This window comes from Pelecanus crispus, chromosome 3, assembly GCF_030463565.1.
Source record: "Pelecanus crispus isolate bPelCri1 chromosome 3, bPelCri1.pri, whole genome shotgun sequence".
NCBI lineage: Eukaryota > Metazoa > Chordata > Aves > Pelecaniformes > Pelecanidae > Pelecanus > Pelecanus crispus.
In genome coordinates, this window is record NC_134645.1 from 115,435,947 (window position 1) to 115,452,471 (window position 16,525).

The 16,525-nt window shown below is 41.2% G+C and overlaps 1 protein-coding gene across 1 annotated transcript in view; it reads left to right on the forward strand.

Moving 5' to 3' along the window:
- The first annotated feature begins 2,821 nt into the window (after positions 1-2,821).
- The window catches only part of TAF1B (TATA-box binding protein associated factor, RNA polymerase I subunit B), a 51,976-nt gene continuing 38,272 nt past the window's right edge, over positions 2,822-16,525 (forward strand). The window contains exons 1-7 of the mRNA XM_075708126.1: positions 2,822-2,839; positions 3,708-3,806; positions 4,302-4,389; positions 6,253-6,350; positions 6,644-6,739; positions 7,446-7,578; positions 10,990-11,146. Of these exons, the coding sequence (XP_075564241.1) occupies positions 2,822-2,839; positions 3,708-3,806; positions 4,302-4,389; positions 6,253-6,350; positions 6,644-6,739; positions 7,446-7,578; positions 10,990-11,146 (689 nt within the window). The remainder of the gene's footprint in view (positions 2,840-3,707; positions 3,807-4,301; positions 4,390-6,252; positions 6,351-6,643; positions 6,740-7,445; positions 7,579-10,989; positions 11,147-16,525) is intronic.

Sequence of the window (16,525 nt, forward strand, 5' to 3'; positions counted from 1 at the left end):
TTATACATGTAATTTCAAAAAATATTTAAGAAATAGACATAAGACTTGCTACCCCTATTATGCTTTGATTTTTTGCTACTAGATTACTAGTCTGCACTAATTAGTTGATGGTCTGAAGAAATACCGATAGAAGCTTTGCATTTAGATAGAGCATGGACACTAATAAGTAACTAGTAATATCAGTATTAGTCTTTGTACAACTTGCCTTCTGAAGTTTGGTAGCTTTTCATATCTCTGTTTCACTTGCATGGAGAATGCAGCTCAGAAAAGCAGCGTGGGTTGTCCAAAAGCAGAGAGTAAGTTGCTTGTCTGTTCAAAAACTTTACTGGCACGTTACACCAGTATCCTCAGAATTACACCAATATAGCTCCCCGGCAGTCACTCACACCTTTCTGCTTGTCGTGCTTATCTTCAACTGCTGCCATTGAATATGAAGTGTTCTGGTTTTGACAAATTGGCAGAGTCCTGTGATTACCCTTTAACATTTTTTTTGATGAGCTGTAATTAGAAGACAGAAGTCCGAACTCTGAGGTCCTGCCTCATCAAAGCAGTCACTTCCACGCTTAATTTAAACAAGTTCTTCAGTTTAGTTAAATCCACTGAGCAGGCCCACTGCCTGCTCACAGTGTCGAGTCACACACGAGCACCGCTCTCAGCAGAAGCAATGCCTTATCTTCTGAACTGGCACACAGCTCTTCCTGTTTCATCACAGATACAGCTACCCTGATTTTTTTCAAGGTAGTATTTCATCTTAGAAATTCATTACAAAAAGATCAAACTCCTTCTGTCACATGAAATAGCCTTGCTTTCCCAGAACAGTATTTCCACAAACAAAAAATATGGAAATTAAAATCACAAGTAGGATCTGTTTCATCAAAGTATTAGCTAGATTTCTGTGAGGTTGACAATCACCTTTTTAACATGTCAGGAATTATATGCGTAATTCTCTTTAATGGGTGTTACAAATGTTCATCCCACACTGAAGAAAGATCACAGTTGGTATGAGTAATAACTTTTTTTCTTGAACATCAACAGTTCCCCTCTAGCTCTGTACATATCCTCCAACATCAATGTAACCACAGCTGTCAAGGCAGCCTCACCTCTTTCTATGTATATTTTAGCTTTAATTTTTTCCCATGCTTTCACTTAGTGGACCTTTTTTTTTTAAGGGGCCTAAACCTGTTCTCCAATTTTGTGGGCAAATTCATTGCAATAACAGATCTCAGTGTTTAGACATCTTTAAACATTATTATTAGCGTGCAAGAAATTAGAGACCTACATCAAGATTGGGAGGTTTGTTTTTTATTTTTAATTGAAAGTGAATTTCAAATCGTAGTTTCCCTCATTCAAGGATCTCCAAGCACTTTACATAGTTAAATGAGTTCTGGTGGCCTCCTTTTGTGCAGGCAGTAGCAGTCCCCCTTCCAACAGCTTCGGCACAGCCTCAGCAGTCACCTGCCATGTGTACCTGCCCAGGGCGACACGAGGGCAAGGACGCAGGAGCTCAGCGCAGAGGCACGGTAGTGGGATGGGGCTGGAGGGGCATGCATCCCCTCCAGTCCCCAGGACACCGCTGTGGAGAAGCGTCCCATGTCCCCTCAGTGAAGTTCACATGTCCCCTCTGTGAAGTTCACAATGTCCCTTCTGAGGTGAAGCACCCATGGACTTTCAGTCAAGCGCTCAATGTCCCCTCAGAGGTGAAGCACCCATATCCCCTCAGTGAAGTTTACAATGTCCCCTCTGAGGTGAAGAACCCATGTCCCCTCAGTGAAGCAGTGTCCCCTGAGGTGAAGCAACCATGTCCCCTCAGTGAAGTTCACAATGTCCCCTCAGCGGTGAAGCACCCATGTACTTTCAGTGAAGTGCTCAATGTCCCCTCAGTGAAGCACCCATGTCCCCTCAGTGAAGAAGCGCTCAATGTCCCCTCAGTGGTGAAGCACCCATGTCCCCTCAGTGAAGTTCACAATGTCCCCTCAGCGGTGAAGCACCCATGTCCCCTCAGTGAAGTTCACAATGTCCCCCCAGAGGTGAAGCACCCATGTCCCCTCAGTGAAGTGCTCAATGTCCCCTCAGCGGTGAAGCACCCATGTCCGCTCAGTGAAGCGCTCAATGTCCCCTCTGAGGCGAAGCACCCATGTCCCCTCTGAGGCGAAGCACCCAGGTCCCCTCAGTGAAGCTCTCAATGTCCCCTCTGAGGCGAAGCACCCATGTCCCCTCTGAGGCGAAGCACCCAGGTCCCCTCAGTGAAGCGCTTAATGTCCCCTCTGAGGCGAAGCACCCAGGTCCCCTCAGTGAAGCACACGTCCCCTCAGAAGTGCAGCACCCCCGTGTCCCTCAGCGAAGCGCCCCACGATCCCTCAACAGGCCAAGCGGCCCTGTCCCGTCAGTGAAGCGCTCCATGTCCCCTCAGAGGCGCAGCACCCCGTGCCACCTCAGCGGGGACGCGCCCGCGCCCCCTCGGTGCCGTGCTCTCCCCGCGGCGCCCGGGCGGGCCCCCTGGCCGCCGCGGCGGGCCCGTCGCCACCCCAAGCAGCGCCGGGGCGCAGGGGTCCCTCGGCGCCTGCCAGCCGCACGGCCGAGAGCTGTCCGGCGAGGGGAGACGGGGGGACGGGGCGGGACCCCGGGCGGCCGGCGCAGCCGGTAGGGCGGGAGATGGCGGTCCCCCAGCCGGGGACAGGCTTGACGAAGGCAGCCGGGCCGGCGGTGCCCGGCCCCGCGGCGAGCGCGGAACGCAAGTGCCGGGGCTGCCGTTTCCAGGCCGGCCCGCAGTGCCGGCGCTCGGCGGGGTAGCCGCGGTGTGGGCCCCGGGGCGGCTGCCGGCATGGACGAGGAGGCCACGGTGGGGGCCGGGCGGCTCCGCGGCGCAAGGGGGCGGCGGGGGGGCTGGGGTCGCTGGGCCGGAGGGAGCTGGCGGAGCGCGGCGGCCGCCTGGGAGGCGCTTCCCGGGGTGGGGGGTGTCCGGCGGCGCTCGGCGGCTCCGGCCCGAGAGCTGAGGCGCCGCTGGGCGCTGCCCGGCCCGGCCCTGCCCCGCCCCGCCCGACGGGCGAGGCCCTGCCCGGGCCCCCCCGGCGTGGCGGCCGCGAGGTCGGTGCTCGGCAGCCGGCGGTGGCGGCCGCTTCGTCCCGGCCGGGGCCGGTGAGGGGCCGCGGTGTGCCGCCGGCCCGGGCCCCCGGGGAGCTGCCCGGCCTCAGCACGCTCCTGTGGGGTGCTTCTGAAAAACGCTTTTTCTGAAATCTGTCGTTTTCCCTCTTTTCTCTTTCCTCCTCCGGTTTCTCCGGGAAGTCTCCCTTTCTCCCGGCACGTCTTTTCACCGGCTTGCGCAGGCTTTGTTCCACTGCATATGTTTCTTCGCAGTTCTAGAAATTTATTTTTACTTATATCTCCTGCTCTCTACTTTTTGTCTCTGCTTCCATTTCTGATGGGTGGGTTTTTTTCAAGCCATGTCGTGTGCTAGGTGTGGATTATTATTCCGCTCGTACTAATGTTCACATACATGAGAGCTGATGCTTGCCAGCTAAAATTATTTGTTCACAGTTATCCATGACTGATAGCAAAGGCTATGATTACTTGTTATCAAGCAGAGCTAACATAAAGCATAATATTCTCCTCTATGAATCATCTCAAAAGCTGTGCAGTAGCCTAGTAATAGTGCCATTTGTTTTACTTGAACACATGTGAAACTCTTGCTTTTTTTCTTCCTTTTTTAGAGAGATTTTAATGAACGCTGTGCCCAGTGTTCAGAAGTGAACTGGGGTCTCACTGATGGAGGCAGATTTTATTGCAGATCTTGCCACAATGTTACTGAGGTAAAAAGCTAAGCTACTGGCCTTGGAAGACGTTTATTTTGATTGTTTCTTGGTTTTATATTAAGCAAATATTAGATTTTCCTCCTTGGTGTTAGGAGTTGAAGGCAGTATTGTGATTCTTCCTTTTTTGTGCTTTACTTGACACTGTTTAAAACTAATGTTCCTTGAAATCACAAAATTTAAAATGAGCCCTTTTAAGATGCTGTGTTGCTGCAGCTGTAGTGCCAGCATGCTGTCTAGATGCCTTAGAGTTATTGCCTGGGTATTGCTGCACTTTAGTACAGTACCAACGTAGGCAAACACTGATGCATATTATTTGTATGTCTGGATAGTAATCCTCTATTTTTGTAATTTCTGAATGAAAAGTTCAGAATGTTCTGTCTCCCTTTAGTTTAGGAAATTTGAACAAGTTCCTCCACTATGTTTTATGATGGGACAACCTATGCAAGTTGGGCCTGGCTTTTTTTCTTGCTAAGATATATTCCTGTTTTGCAGAGAACTAGAGAAGTTGTAAACACTGATTTTATTACTAATGCAAGAATCCAGACAATCTCCAAAGGTTTAAGAAAGCAGGAAAAAACTGGTATGTATGAGTTTCCCTCTGTATTTTGCGTAAGAGTGGCTGTTCAGCCAGGGTTCACCTAGCCCATATGTCTTTGACAGTGGCCAAAAGCAGATAGGTAGGAAAGACTGTAAGAACAGGAACAAAATACACCCCCCAAATGCTGTCAGTACCTTAAGCGGTCACCTTTGGTGACTTCCTGAGCCAGAGGTGACTCCTGTGAGCCTGGGTGGTGGTTTTTTTGCATTGAACAGAACTATGTGTTACTTGTTGCCACTTTGATTTGTGGAAGCCAGTACTCACTGAAGATACTGGTGGCATGCATTCAGATGTGGTGATCCCTTTGTTCCTTCCTTGTGATGGCTATCACAAAACCAGAAAAGTTGTCTGTCTTTGTAAGTGAGATGTGACGGTGGTCCAGCTCTTAGAATGTCAGTCTGGCTTGCGTTACAGGTACTTGGCCCTGTAACCTACACACAAACCTACATGGAGGAGATTTCAAGCAATTACAATAGCTAAACCAGTACTACATCTGTCATCCAGAGTCACTTCTATACTTTTAATTTCATAATTCAGAAGAATAGGAGTCATTATGTATGACGATATATGCCATAAGGATGTTATGGTAAGGCTGCTGCTGGAGCTATGTATGTATACTGTGATGGCTGGATAGATGTTTTACTGTTGTGGCCACTTTCAAAAAGCAAAAATGCATTACAGTGCTAAGTGAAGCATGGGGTTATCTTTGATGCAGTGACCTATCTTTGCTCTACTGCGGTGGCAGTGGATTACTGCATTCCTTTGAAAAGAACAGTTGTGAGGAAGCGAAGGGAGGAGTGGAAAGGGAACAACCTTAACACCTCCGCGTGTCTTTATTCTGTATTGCTTCTAAAGTCTGAGCTGTGTACCACTTCATGCTTTTTATTTCTCCTGTTAGGAATATCGTTAGCTATCCCCCAGGCTTCTTAAGAAAGAAATCCTTAGCTTCATACAGTCCCTTCTGTAAGCACAGTTACGTTATACTATGGCAGGTTATTTTTCATGCATTTATAGGAGTAAGCTGTGTCTGTGGTTAACAGTTAAAGCCAACATCATTAAAGCAGGGCAGAAGCTTGGGCAGATAACTTCTAAGATGGTGAGATGAGAGGTGTGATTGGAAGGAAAAATAATGAAGAACAGGTGTGGAGGGAATGAAAAGGAAGTTGAGAAATGCAGAGAAAATTTCTAAGACCAAAAGCCTGTAGGAAAGGAGTTGTAAATATAGAGAGGTAAGGGCAAAAAGTAAATGTAACACAGTCTGCGGGAATAATAAACAGACTGGAGAAGGCCCATTCCTTATGAAATTCATGTTGTGCTGAGTTTTGCTAGAAGCTGTGAATATCTGAGAAAGTTTCTTTCATTTAAATGGTATAATTCCGTGGGAGAGAATGGTGAAGAACGTGGTGATATTGGTTGTTTTTTGCCTGACTCACCACCATAATGTGTTCCAGTTTTATGTGCTGGGGATGGGAAAGAAATGATCATATTTCATTTTTTAATGACAGGTTCTCAGTTATTTTAAAACTGGTCACTTAACTCTCCACTCAATTGCCACGCTAGAAATTACAGTGAAATATATTGTTCTTGGGAAATGTGTGGAGAACAGTGCTTGTTCAGTAGCTCTTCTTCTTGATTAAGACTGTGAATAAATGGAAGTTAATGGAGTATTTGGCATAGCTGGTCTATGCTCTAGGATCTGAAATTATTTAATAGAGAGACATGTCTTTGTCCTGATACCAAGAGAACAGAATATTAAGTGGAAATAAGTGTGCATAAGGTTAAAAAACCCCAAACTAGTACAAACAAAAAAACCCATACTTTCTTTTTTTTTTCTTTTTAACTTAGATGGAGGCTGTGAATGGTATGTTTGTGAAGGCTTTCAGCTTGTGCTCAAGAAACAAGCTGAAGCTTTGGAAGCATTAGGAGTATGTCCACAAATGAAGGTATATAGATGTCAGTGTGAGTTCTGCACGCTGTGAGTGTGTAACAGGGGGTGTTATGTAAAAAGATTGTAATTTTTAAAGTGAACTGAACAACTCCCTGTTTAAAAACATTGAGCATATGAAGACAAACTTAGTTTCTCTGGTAATTTTAAAACATAGTTTATAGATCACAGTTAATAAAATTAGAGCTGGAACGTTATTCAGATTCCTGAGTTAGAAATTACACTCTGTTCTCTCAGCAATTAATGATCTTGTAAACTCTGCTCTAATCACTGTCCATTTGTATTTATCAGGATGAAATTCTGTGCAATTTTTGGAGGCGTTATCTTCAGAAGAGCAAACAGGCATACTGCAACAGACCAGCTGGGGAAACTGTCAAAGCGTTATCAGTAAGTGAAAAGCTCAAATCCCATGAGATGTTGGGTATCTTTAAAAAGCAACAACAGAAACCTTTGTTCAACCTACATATCTAGCTTGTATTAGTGTCACTTCAGTATGAAGGATGAAATTGCTACTCTACCCTTAATTGGTTTAGTGATCGACTTGGTAATGTTAGGTTAATGGTTGGGCTGGATGATCTTAAAGGTCTTTTCCAACCTAAACGGTTCTATGATTCTATGTCTTCTAAACAGGGTTCCCATGTCCATTTTGTTGTTTGGGTTTTTTTCCATTTTGAGAGACAAATACTTCTCCGAGCAGGGAAAACTACTCATTTAAAAATACTGCTTTGTCTTGGTATAGATAGTAGATAGAGTAGAAATTACAATATAAAATGCATCATCAACTATCATCCTTTCCTGCCTGCTCTCTTGAAGTTACTTATATCATCAAGCTTTGATTGTAGGTATTGCCAACTTTCTGGTCATTGTAGCAGATTGAAATGTAATGTAATCACTAGAAGTCTTTTTATCTTGAGAAATGCTTCTAAAATACCCTTTTTTCAGGTTTTTTTTTACATACTGATGATTCATAAAGAAAGTAAAATTGTAAACAGTTTGAGTTTAAACTTCATTTACTGTTGATCTTGCATCTATCATGCTTTATTTGGTTTCTTCACATTGAAACAGTAACTAACAGTAGACTTACAAAAAACAGGTATGCGATAGCAGTACTGACGTGGACAGTGAACCAGAGACACCTAGCCTTCTTCACTTGTTGTCTCTCTCTGAAAGTGAGGGGGATCTACAAACTGATTGCAGCTTTGCCTCGTCAACTAGCAAGGTCTCAGGTAGGATCAATGAACTGAACTATCTGGGAACCATTTTTGTATAGTCTTCTTTAAATATAAATAAATATATATAAAAAAAGCATATTCATGTAGAATGAATTGGAGGAACTGGTTGGAGTATGTAAAGTTTTCAGTGCTGTTTGCCACTGGAGTACTTTATATGCTATGAGATATAGAAGACTTTCCCCCCCAAACCGCACCCGAAGAGATGAAAGTTGAACAGGACCTGGAAATATAATGGGAAATGCAGGAGGAAGTTCTATTTTATAGAAAGTTTGTTCCATGCCTCCTGTTTGGAGTGGGAAAATTTTTTCTATTATATCTGCAAAGCTACATGCTCACAAACACAGCAGCTTTAAAGAATAAGCACTTGTTTAGCTACTAGCAGACCTGTCAGATGTTAAAAACTATGAGTTTGTTCTTTTGGGGGGGTTGTTGTTGGTTTTTTTTTTCTATCCCATAGATATATTTAGCTTTCTAATTTTTTTCCGTACAGTATTTTTGGTACTTCTGTATCTTTTGTCTCTGCATTCTTTTTACTACTTTCCCTATAATCCCTTCTATCAAAAATCTTCTTTTAACATTCCATCAGTTTCTCCTTTCTGTTCAGAATATCAACTTGAAAATATTTACAGAATGTTAAACATTTTTATTAAAATGTTACAGAAAATTGGAGTGTTTGGTGCTACTGGGCAAGTGTAATGCCAGACAATGCTGCAATGTCTGATATTGGAAGTACATTTCAAGGCACATTTGAAAGCCTTTGCTTGTGTTTGAAACTTCTGATGGTTTTTCTTTCTTGCTTTATTCTTTGCTTGCCTCTTCCTTCTTCGTCTGTTTCAGTGTTTCTTTTTTCCCTGTTATGTACTGTCCTCTTTGTGTCCTATTTCTGTTCTTCTGTGATATTACCTGTCTACCCTCAGAAGAATGCACTCTTGTTCTTTCATGTTTTTCTTTTTATTTTGTGAAGTCCAGAAATGGTAATAGAATGAGAAACTTGATCTGCAGCAATTAAAAAAATGAAGACATTTTTTAAAATCCAAACAGAATTAGAGAGGGGAAAAAGGTGCAAAAATGGTGATACAAATTTTTGTGAATATAACGCAAGTACCTTTCATCCTTATATATTAAACCGGCAAAATTTTCAGGTAAAGGGCCGCTGTATGTTTGTACATGTAGCACATCTTGGGTGTTACACAAATATATGAACAGGAAAGAACTGAGTGAAAGACAGCTAGTGAAAATATTCCATTGAATTTTCTTCCCCTTTTTGATGTCTAGAGGAACTCCTTTCTTCCTTGGTATTTGTGCCTTTTGTAGTTATATTTCTTAGAGTTTTAGAACAGCTAGATAGTCTTAAGATAGGCCGTATTTTAATGTGTTCTTGGTCTGTTGTTTCAGAAATTGAATACAGCTTTAAGTAGTCATACCGGTTTCACTAAAAGCACTTGAAATGGATTAAGAGTTCAGCGACACTACAAGTACATTTTGGTGAAATCAAACAGACTTAGGAATTGTTTTGTATATGGAAATATAAGACAAGTAATACTAGATGTGTTCTAGTTGATTATAAATTGTTGTGAAGATTCATAGGTTTCCTTTTCTGTGCCCTTTTTACTGAGCTGTTATTGCTACAGACTGGAAACCTCAACACGCTTTTTTTCCTAAGAGGCTTGTCCAATGTGCAAGCATTTTTTTTTTTGTTATTTTTGTGCAGGGATAATGGCAAATTCCACTGAGTATAGCACTGAATGTTGCTAGAGAAGCCTATTAAACTCTTAAATTATTATATGTGTGTAACTGTGTGTTGTCATGCCTTGCATAAGCTGGAAGAAATAAAAGGAAATTGTACACCATCATCAAGGCCACAAATATAATGAGGATTATTTTAAATTGAGTTGAATGTGAAGTTAATAATGAAGCTTCGTTCGTGAAGCTGCCTTTAAGCACAAGTATCCATATAAAAGGTGAAACTGTTGACTGAAAGGATTAACTGATGTTCCTGCTTTTGTTCTCTGATGCACCTATACGTGATAGACCTGGTAGGATGCTCTCATCTAGACCTTGTCTTGGTCTGTACGAAGGGTATGTTTGAGCCGGTTCTTTTAACCTGTTGCCGTGTCCCTGGTGCTACTGGCCGCCGTTTTAGGAGCCGGTAGGTGGCATCAAAGACCAGTTCTGGCTCAGGATCACACTGTTCTCAGTGCCTGTCTTCATACTGCGTGTCAGTGGGCGCTGGACCTCTGCTGCTGGCTGCTGTCACCTTGCAGGCTCGGCTGTCACCTGCCAACATAACCATGAAGTTTTAAACTCTCTGAAGTTTTAAACTGTTTTTTGCAGGCTGCTTGCCATGGCCCTGCAGCTCCCAGCTGGGGAGCTGTGGATCCAGCCCTTGCTGCTCCTTTCTGAACAGGTGAACAGTCTGTGGGGAAACAGTGAGAAAGTATCTACAGAATCAGTGCTGGTATTTTGTGCTGGTGTGCTTTAAATACAAAACACTTTCATTTGTCCTAGCTGCGTCATGATGTAGGGAAGAGAGGCTTTTCTTTTTCTTTTCCTCCTTCCCTGAACTCCCAGGTCTCACTGCTGAAAAGGTTCCTAACTCATAAATCACTCCCCTAAATTAAATTTCTCGTTGCTGCTTCTCTTAGTTTTCAGTGATTCATCTCAGTAAGGAAGTAAGGAGGTTTGGTTGCATGTTATTGGTTGGTTCCCCCCCCACCCACCTTCTTTACCATTTGCTATATTTTTGTTCTAAAGGTGTTTTCTTTTTCACTGAATGTAGATACATTTTTTTAAAATAATACTTACATTTCCACAGTTAGAGATTATATCGCAGATGGATACATACCTTAACTTCAGTAAAATTTTGCAGTGTAAATCATGTTCTTGCTGAAGTCCTGACTGCGCTGAAGTTTAAAACTGTGTTTTAATCCACAACTCCAAGGCATTGATTTGAGCAGATCGAATTTTCCCTTGTTCCCCCACTGTTCCCTTATCTCTCAAATGGAAAATAGTATTTACAGCTCCTAAGTACTGTTATTTATATGTTGTATAAGAGTTAATGTCCTTCTAGAACTCCAGGTTTAAGTGTAGTTCCCACCAAAAGGTCCGTTTTGATGGGTACCAGGGTGAGTTTTGTCTCTTCACAGTGTCTTGGCCAAGTGAAGTAGCAGTTTATGAAACAGGTTGTCATCTCATATCATGGTATATGAATAAATTAGAGTTAAGCTGTTTAGCAGAAAAGCACACAAACTACCAAACTACTCAAAGTAATGATTTCCAAATGTTAGTAGTTGCGTAACAGGGGTCCTTGTATGTTCTTTTATCTTGTTTTCTGTATACCATGGATCGTGTGTATATCATATCAATTACTTTTTTTTTCTTTTCTCTTTTTAACATAAACCCAAGAAAGCACCTCTGTGTGCTCTGGATCAGTAGATGGTAGCTTGTATTTAATGAAGAACCAAAAGGAGAAACTGAGGATGACGATGCCAATGACCCTTTCATTTTGTTACATGGCATTACTCTGGTTGAGAGAACCAATGACGTTATCTGATCTCTTAAGGTATGAATAGTCTCTAGTGAAATATTTGTTGCTTTTATGAATAATATATTTTAAAAAAATTAGATTGGTACTATTACCCTCTTACTAATTTGCTCAGTGAGAAGTTCTCTGTATTTAGTTGTTGTATCTTTTCTTTGACATAACAATTTGTGCTGCTACTTTTGGAGAACGTTCTCCTCTGTTGCTTGCAATGAATCTCAAAGACCTGTAAGGGAGAAGATTTTGGAACTAAAGAAGTTTTTTATCCTTATCCTTCAAAATTTCTTAAGATTCACTGGGGGTGTGTATGGTCATGCTTTTGCTGGTTTTGCTGTTGTCAGCATGCCAGAATTAAATGAGTAAACATTGTCAAAGACTTACGTCAGTGTCATCATGCAAACAATACCAGCAGTATACAGTGTTCTGAAAGGTAGCTAGCTAAGTAGCTTCGTGCAATGGTGTTGGGCACAGAAGTTAGTATAGGAAGTCCTTTTTTGTCTTCATATCTTTGTATCTGTAATTATCAGAGTTCAGAGTAATACAGCTTTTAATATAGTAGAAATAAAATGTTCTAATAATAGGGTTTGATGCTAAATGGAGACAGTCAGACTATTGCTGACAATGCAGTTCCCTTCTCCCCCCTACAGCAAGGCTATAGCAATGTTCCTTATTTACTTAAGGAATGAAAAATAATTCAACTTTTCTTGTTAGCAATAAATATTTTAAATCAGGCCCAAATAATTTAAATTCAGCAATTTCTATATTATCCTTGGAAGACCTTTTGTATACTGATACTCCTTTTTAATTAGTGTTGAAATACTAGGTATTTCTAAAAAGATGGGGAAAAATGTTACTTTTCCAAAATTTAAGAAACAGAGACTCAAGTAACTGTACGTTGGCAATTCAGATTGCAAACTCGGACAAAATAAAGGAAAAACTGATTCAAAATTCAGTTGGTACGGTAGATTTCAGTTCTTTAATTTTTATTTTTCAAATATATAACCTGTGAGGTAAAAGGCAAGGCAGTGAGTACATCTTCCGCTACCTGTGGTGCATATAACTAGTATTGCTGCTGAAAGTGTGATGAATGCCAGGGAAGTTTACGCCAGAGCCTAATCTTCCACCATGGCCTCTCCCCCCATGGAGTGCCAGCTTCCACCTGCTTTGTACAAGCTTCCCAAGAAGGATGGGTATTGAAGAACTCTCTTTTGCAAGTACTTTTAAAAAAGGGGAGGTTTGTATGTCTCGAAGTACAGTAGTTAATAGTAGCTAATTGATTTCTATGCAAACCAGTGTTTAACCCTTTGATTTAACTTCAGTGGGTGGCTGTTGCCTTCATTGATCAGAATTGCACAAACTATTGCATATTTGCATAACTGGATATGCTGTTGTTGCATAAAAGATGCTTGTAAAATGTTCAACAAAATGCCACAGTATTCAGAATTCAATACAGAAGTATTTATTGAGTGGATTAAGAAATAGCAGAGCTTAGAAGTAGTTTTCAATAACAAGATTTATTACTGGCTAGTATCTTCTGTAGGAATCGGAACTACTATAGTGTACTCTGTATTTTTGTCAATGATTAGAAAATAAATATATAAATCCTGTCTGATAATGTTTGTATATGGCAAAAATCCAAGTAGTAAATTACAATTACTGGGATGGAGCAAATGGTTCACAGTAAAGAATTCTTGCTTAGCCCATCCTGTTTGGAGAGAAAAATTAATAATTAAATGAATAATTAAGTATCTATTCTTGGGTTACTGTATCTTGGAGACTGTTTCTGGAAAGCATGCGGGGTCATTTGAAGCACATATATCCTCACACGTTCCTGTCTTATTATGACAGTGTGGTTTAAAAAAAACCAAACTGTCAAAGTCAATTGTTAAGAGGAAAGGTAGATTGTGGTGTTTGCATATTACTGGTATATTGTTGTATTTGGCACTTTAAAAATTGGAGACTGCAGAAAAGATCCATGAAAATGATTCAGAACCTGGAGAACATCCATTGTACTGAGATCCTTAAGAGCTGAGCACATTTGCTTGAAAGGATTTAGAGGAAACAAGAAAACAGCAAAAAAAGCTGGAAAACGAGAGGGGAAAAAAAAATCAAGTACCAAATATAGCACAGAAAGGCATAATCAGAAACTAATAATTGGAAATTGAAATAAGCTGATTTGAATGAGAAGATATCATTTAATTGGATACAATTTATGGGTTTAATACTTTTAACAGGGGTAAATCACAATGATTCAGTGACTTTAAATGCACTGAACATATGAACTGAATTAAATGCAGAAAGTGATGTTTAAAAGAATGTCATTTGTATTGCAAAGTTTTACAATGATACGATAGTTATATAAGACCGTAATTACATTATCATGCTTCCCTCCCTACCCTTAAGGTCTTTGCTTTTCACAAGTTTGATGAAGAAGGGGAAAGACTTTTAAATTGCGTGAACTACCATAAAACTCTTGTTTTCTAACTTCTGAATATTTAAGTTTCAAAAAAATCAGACGTTAGCATTTTTGCATACATTAAGATACACAGATCAAAATAGCGACAGACCAGAGATGAAAACTATGCAGAGAAAACATTAAATATTCAGCATTACCCTTTAAATCTTTATAGGCAAATTGTTTTATTTAAACCAACTGAATTACAGTTGTGCTTAAAGTTCTGCCTTGTTTTTTCCTCAGTTTGGTTTTCTCCCTGCCCTGAAGTCAGCTGACTACCGCTCCTCCCTTGTGATACATGCTTAGGCACCATGGTAGGGCAATCTGCCAGCTTTTAAAGGATTTACAACACCAAAAATATACTCCTCCTTGCTACTTGACACACTTAGCAGAAAAACAGAGCAATTACCTCCTCTCATAGGGACATTTTGGTTTAAAAATAACATTTTTATCAACCTTCTATTCAAGTCTATGCAACACATTAAATCCTTTTCCATTGTGAATAGTCTCACAGTACTCCATATGCTGTATATTATTTATCTAAATAATAAAGTTTTTGGCTTGTGGAAAAAGTTTCAAGATGCTAGACTTCGAGATTCTGAGAATTAATGCCTTTCAAAGGAGGTACCTAGCTGTGCTGGCAAGACTAAACTTGTCATCAGTTTGTGGCATTACTGTGTGGCTTTAGCAGATGTATCATTTCCTCGTAGCATGCAGAGGACCTAGGATTTTATTCATACTTGGACCTTACTAATGTATGCTGCTCCTGTAATTAAAAGAACATGGACTGTGTACTCTGTCTGCCAGTCAAGTTTTCAAGCACTTCACTGATACAACGTAGTCTTACAAGTATTTTGATCAGCTGTCTGTTAAATGAAAGGTTTGGAAGAACAGCAGAAGAAACTGTTCTGAAGTGCTATTCCAAATTTGGGCTTTTAGAGTAAGTGTTAAAAACCTGAATCACCAGCACATTGTATTCATAACAGGGCATTTATGCTGTTTCATGTATTTTTAGAACGTAAAACCAACTCTTAACCTGAGAGAGAAGAGCATTCTTTTGTACGGAGACACTAATTTCAAGCTGGGAAAGATGTCATTGTTTTTTAAACAGTTGCAATGCTTTGACTTGGTACAGCCAAGTTAGTGAAAACTTTTTTTTTTTTTTAAGAAAACGTTTTGATGGACGTTGCTTGGCTCTTGCAGTGTAAGGATGTGGTTCTAGCATCAGTTTAAGCTGATCTAAGTTTCTGTTGCTGTGGTCCTGCATAAACATTCCTGCTCTTTCTCTTGCCCTGGGTACTAGCATTCATCCGGTTTATGGTATATTAGTTGAAAGAAGCAGATCTGCAGAAAACTAATTTTGCAAAAGAAAGTTTCACCAGACATTTTTAGTGCAGGTTAATTTGCTTCACCACAGTCCCTTTCCGCCTTGTGCTGGCAATAATGTTCCTGCAGTCAGCTGAGTCTGGAAATATGTCTGGTTGAAATCAAACCCTGGAAAACAAAAGACTAGTTCTCAATCTAATCCTCTGTCTGAGAAGTCACACAAGCGCTTTTGTCAGCAGGGAGGAGTGTGTGGCAGACGACTGAAGGGAGGGTGGGATTTCCCATTTCAGAGGCAGCAAGCTGTTAGGGTGGTTTGGCCGCGATCACCACTACACCACACCCGAAGGAAGGTCTTGATTGTTTGTCCTCTTCCAGCTGTTGCTGTGCTGGCTCAGGAGGTTGCTGCTGTCGGTGTCTTGGTACCAGCTCTTCAGATCTGACAGCTAATCATGTGATTGTGCCTTAACATGTGTTAGCCAAAGCTTATCATCAGCTGAGCCAGTAATGGGTCACTGTTGCTGAGAGAGGAATGTCTTGCTTCCCTTTCTTCTCTCCTCCTGCCTGTGTGATGCATCCCTTTCTCTCTGCTGACTCTTGCACTTGTTGGAGCCATCGGTGAGCCTCCTCAGTTTGTTAGATGATGGGAAACAAACCCTTCTTTCTTGCCATAGGGTAATGGGTAGTCTTCTGCCATTGTTGGGAGTTACATAGGGTAATGGGTAGTCTTCTGCCATTGTTGTGAGTTACATTTATGGAAGGATGATGAGCAACAGGAGCACACAGCCAGACCAGGAGGAGGGAAGTACGACTAGTTACTTTGAGCTTTTAGGTTGGCTCAATCCATTTTGTGAAACTATCCCTCAAGTTTAAGTTCTTCAATTTAGTGCAGCTGACCTTGACTAAAATGAACTAAGGAGCTCTCGTGCAAGCTGCTCAGCAGATCAGGCAGCATGGCAACGGCAAGCAACTGGTGCTGGGTTTGGATGATAACCTCACCGAGTATGTGGAGCAGTGCACATCTCCTCTTGGGGTGTGGAAATGCTATTTATGCTCGTTGAGGAAAACTACTGAAATTTCATTAGCAAAATGTACATCACATGATTCGAAAGGACTGTGCAGTGACTTCTACCTCTTCGTTTAAGAGACTAATATGCAGAGCTTCAGAATAAAAAGTATTGGGAAATGTGATTTTTTCAGATGGCTGTTATTTTTCAGAAATCACTATAAATGATGGGTTGATTCTAACTGAGAGAGTTTTGATTAAGAAATGCACTTTTCATTTTAATTCTGGTTTGAATTCAGTTTTTTAATTAAACTGAAAATTCAGTTAAGAATGTTTAAAAAAAAATTAGAATGTTACTGTAAACTCTGCAGTAACTAGCCTTTAAATAGAATTTTAGTCAACTTCAATAGATATACACTACGTAACATGCAACAAATGGCGATTAGGGCACTGGACTGGGAGAGGGAAGGCAAACTTGTGAATTGCCGTAGGCTCAGGAGGGAGTTGAATCCTCCGCAACAGTGGCTGCTCTGTCTGTAAAGACATTGTTCTGCCTTTTTTTTTTTTTCTTTTTCTCCAGGCACATTTTGAATGAAAATGGCAGATTACTGTGCTT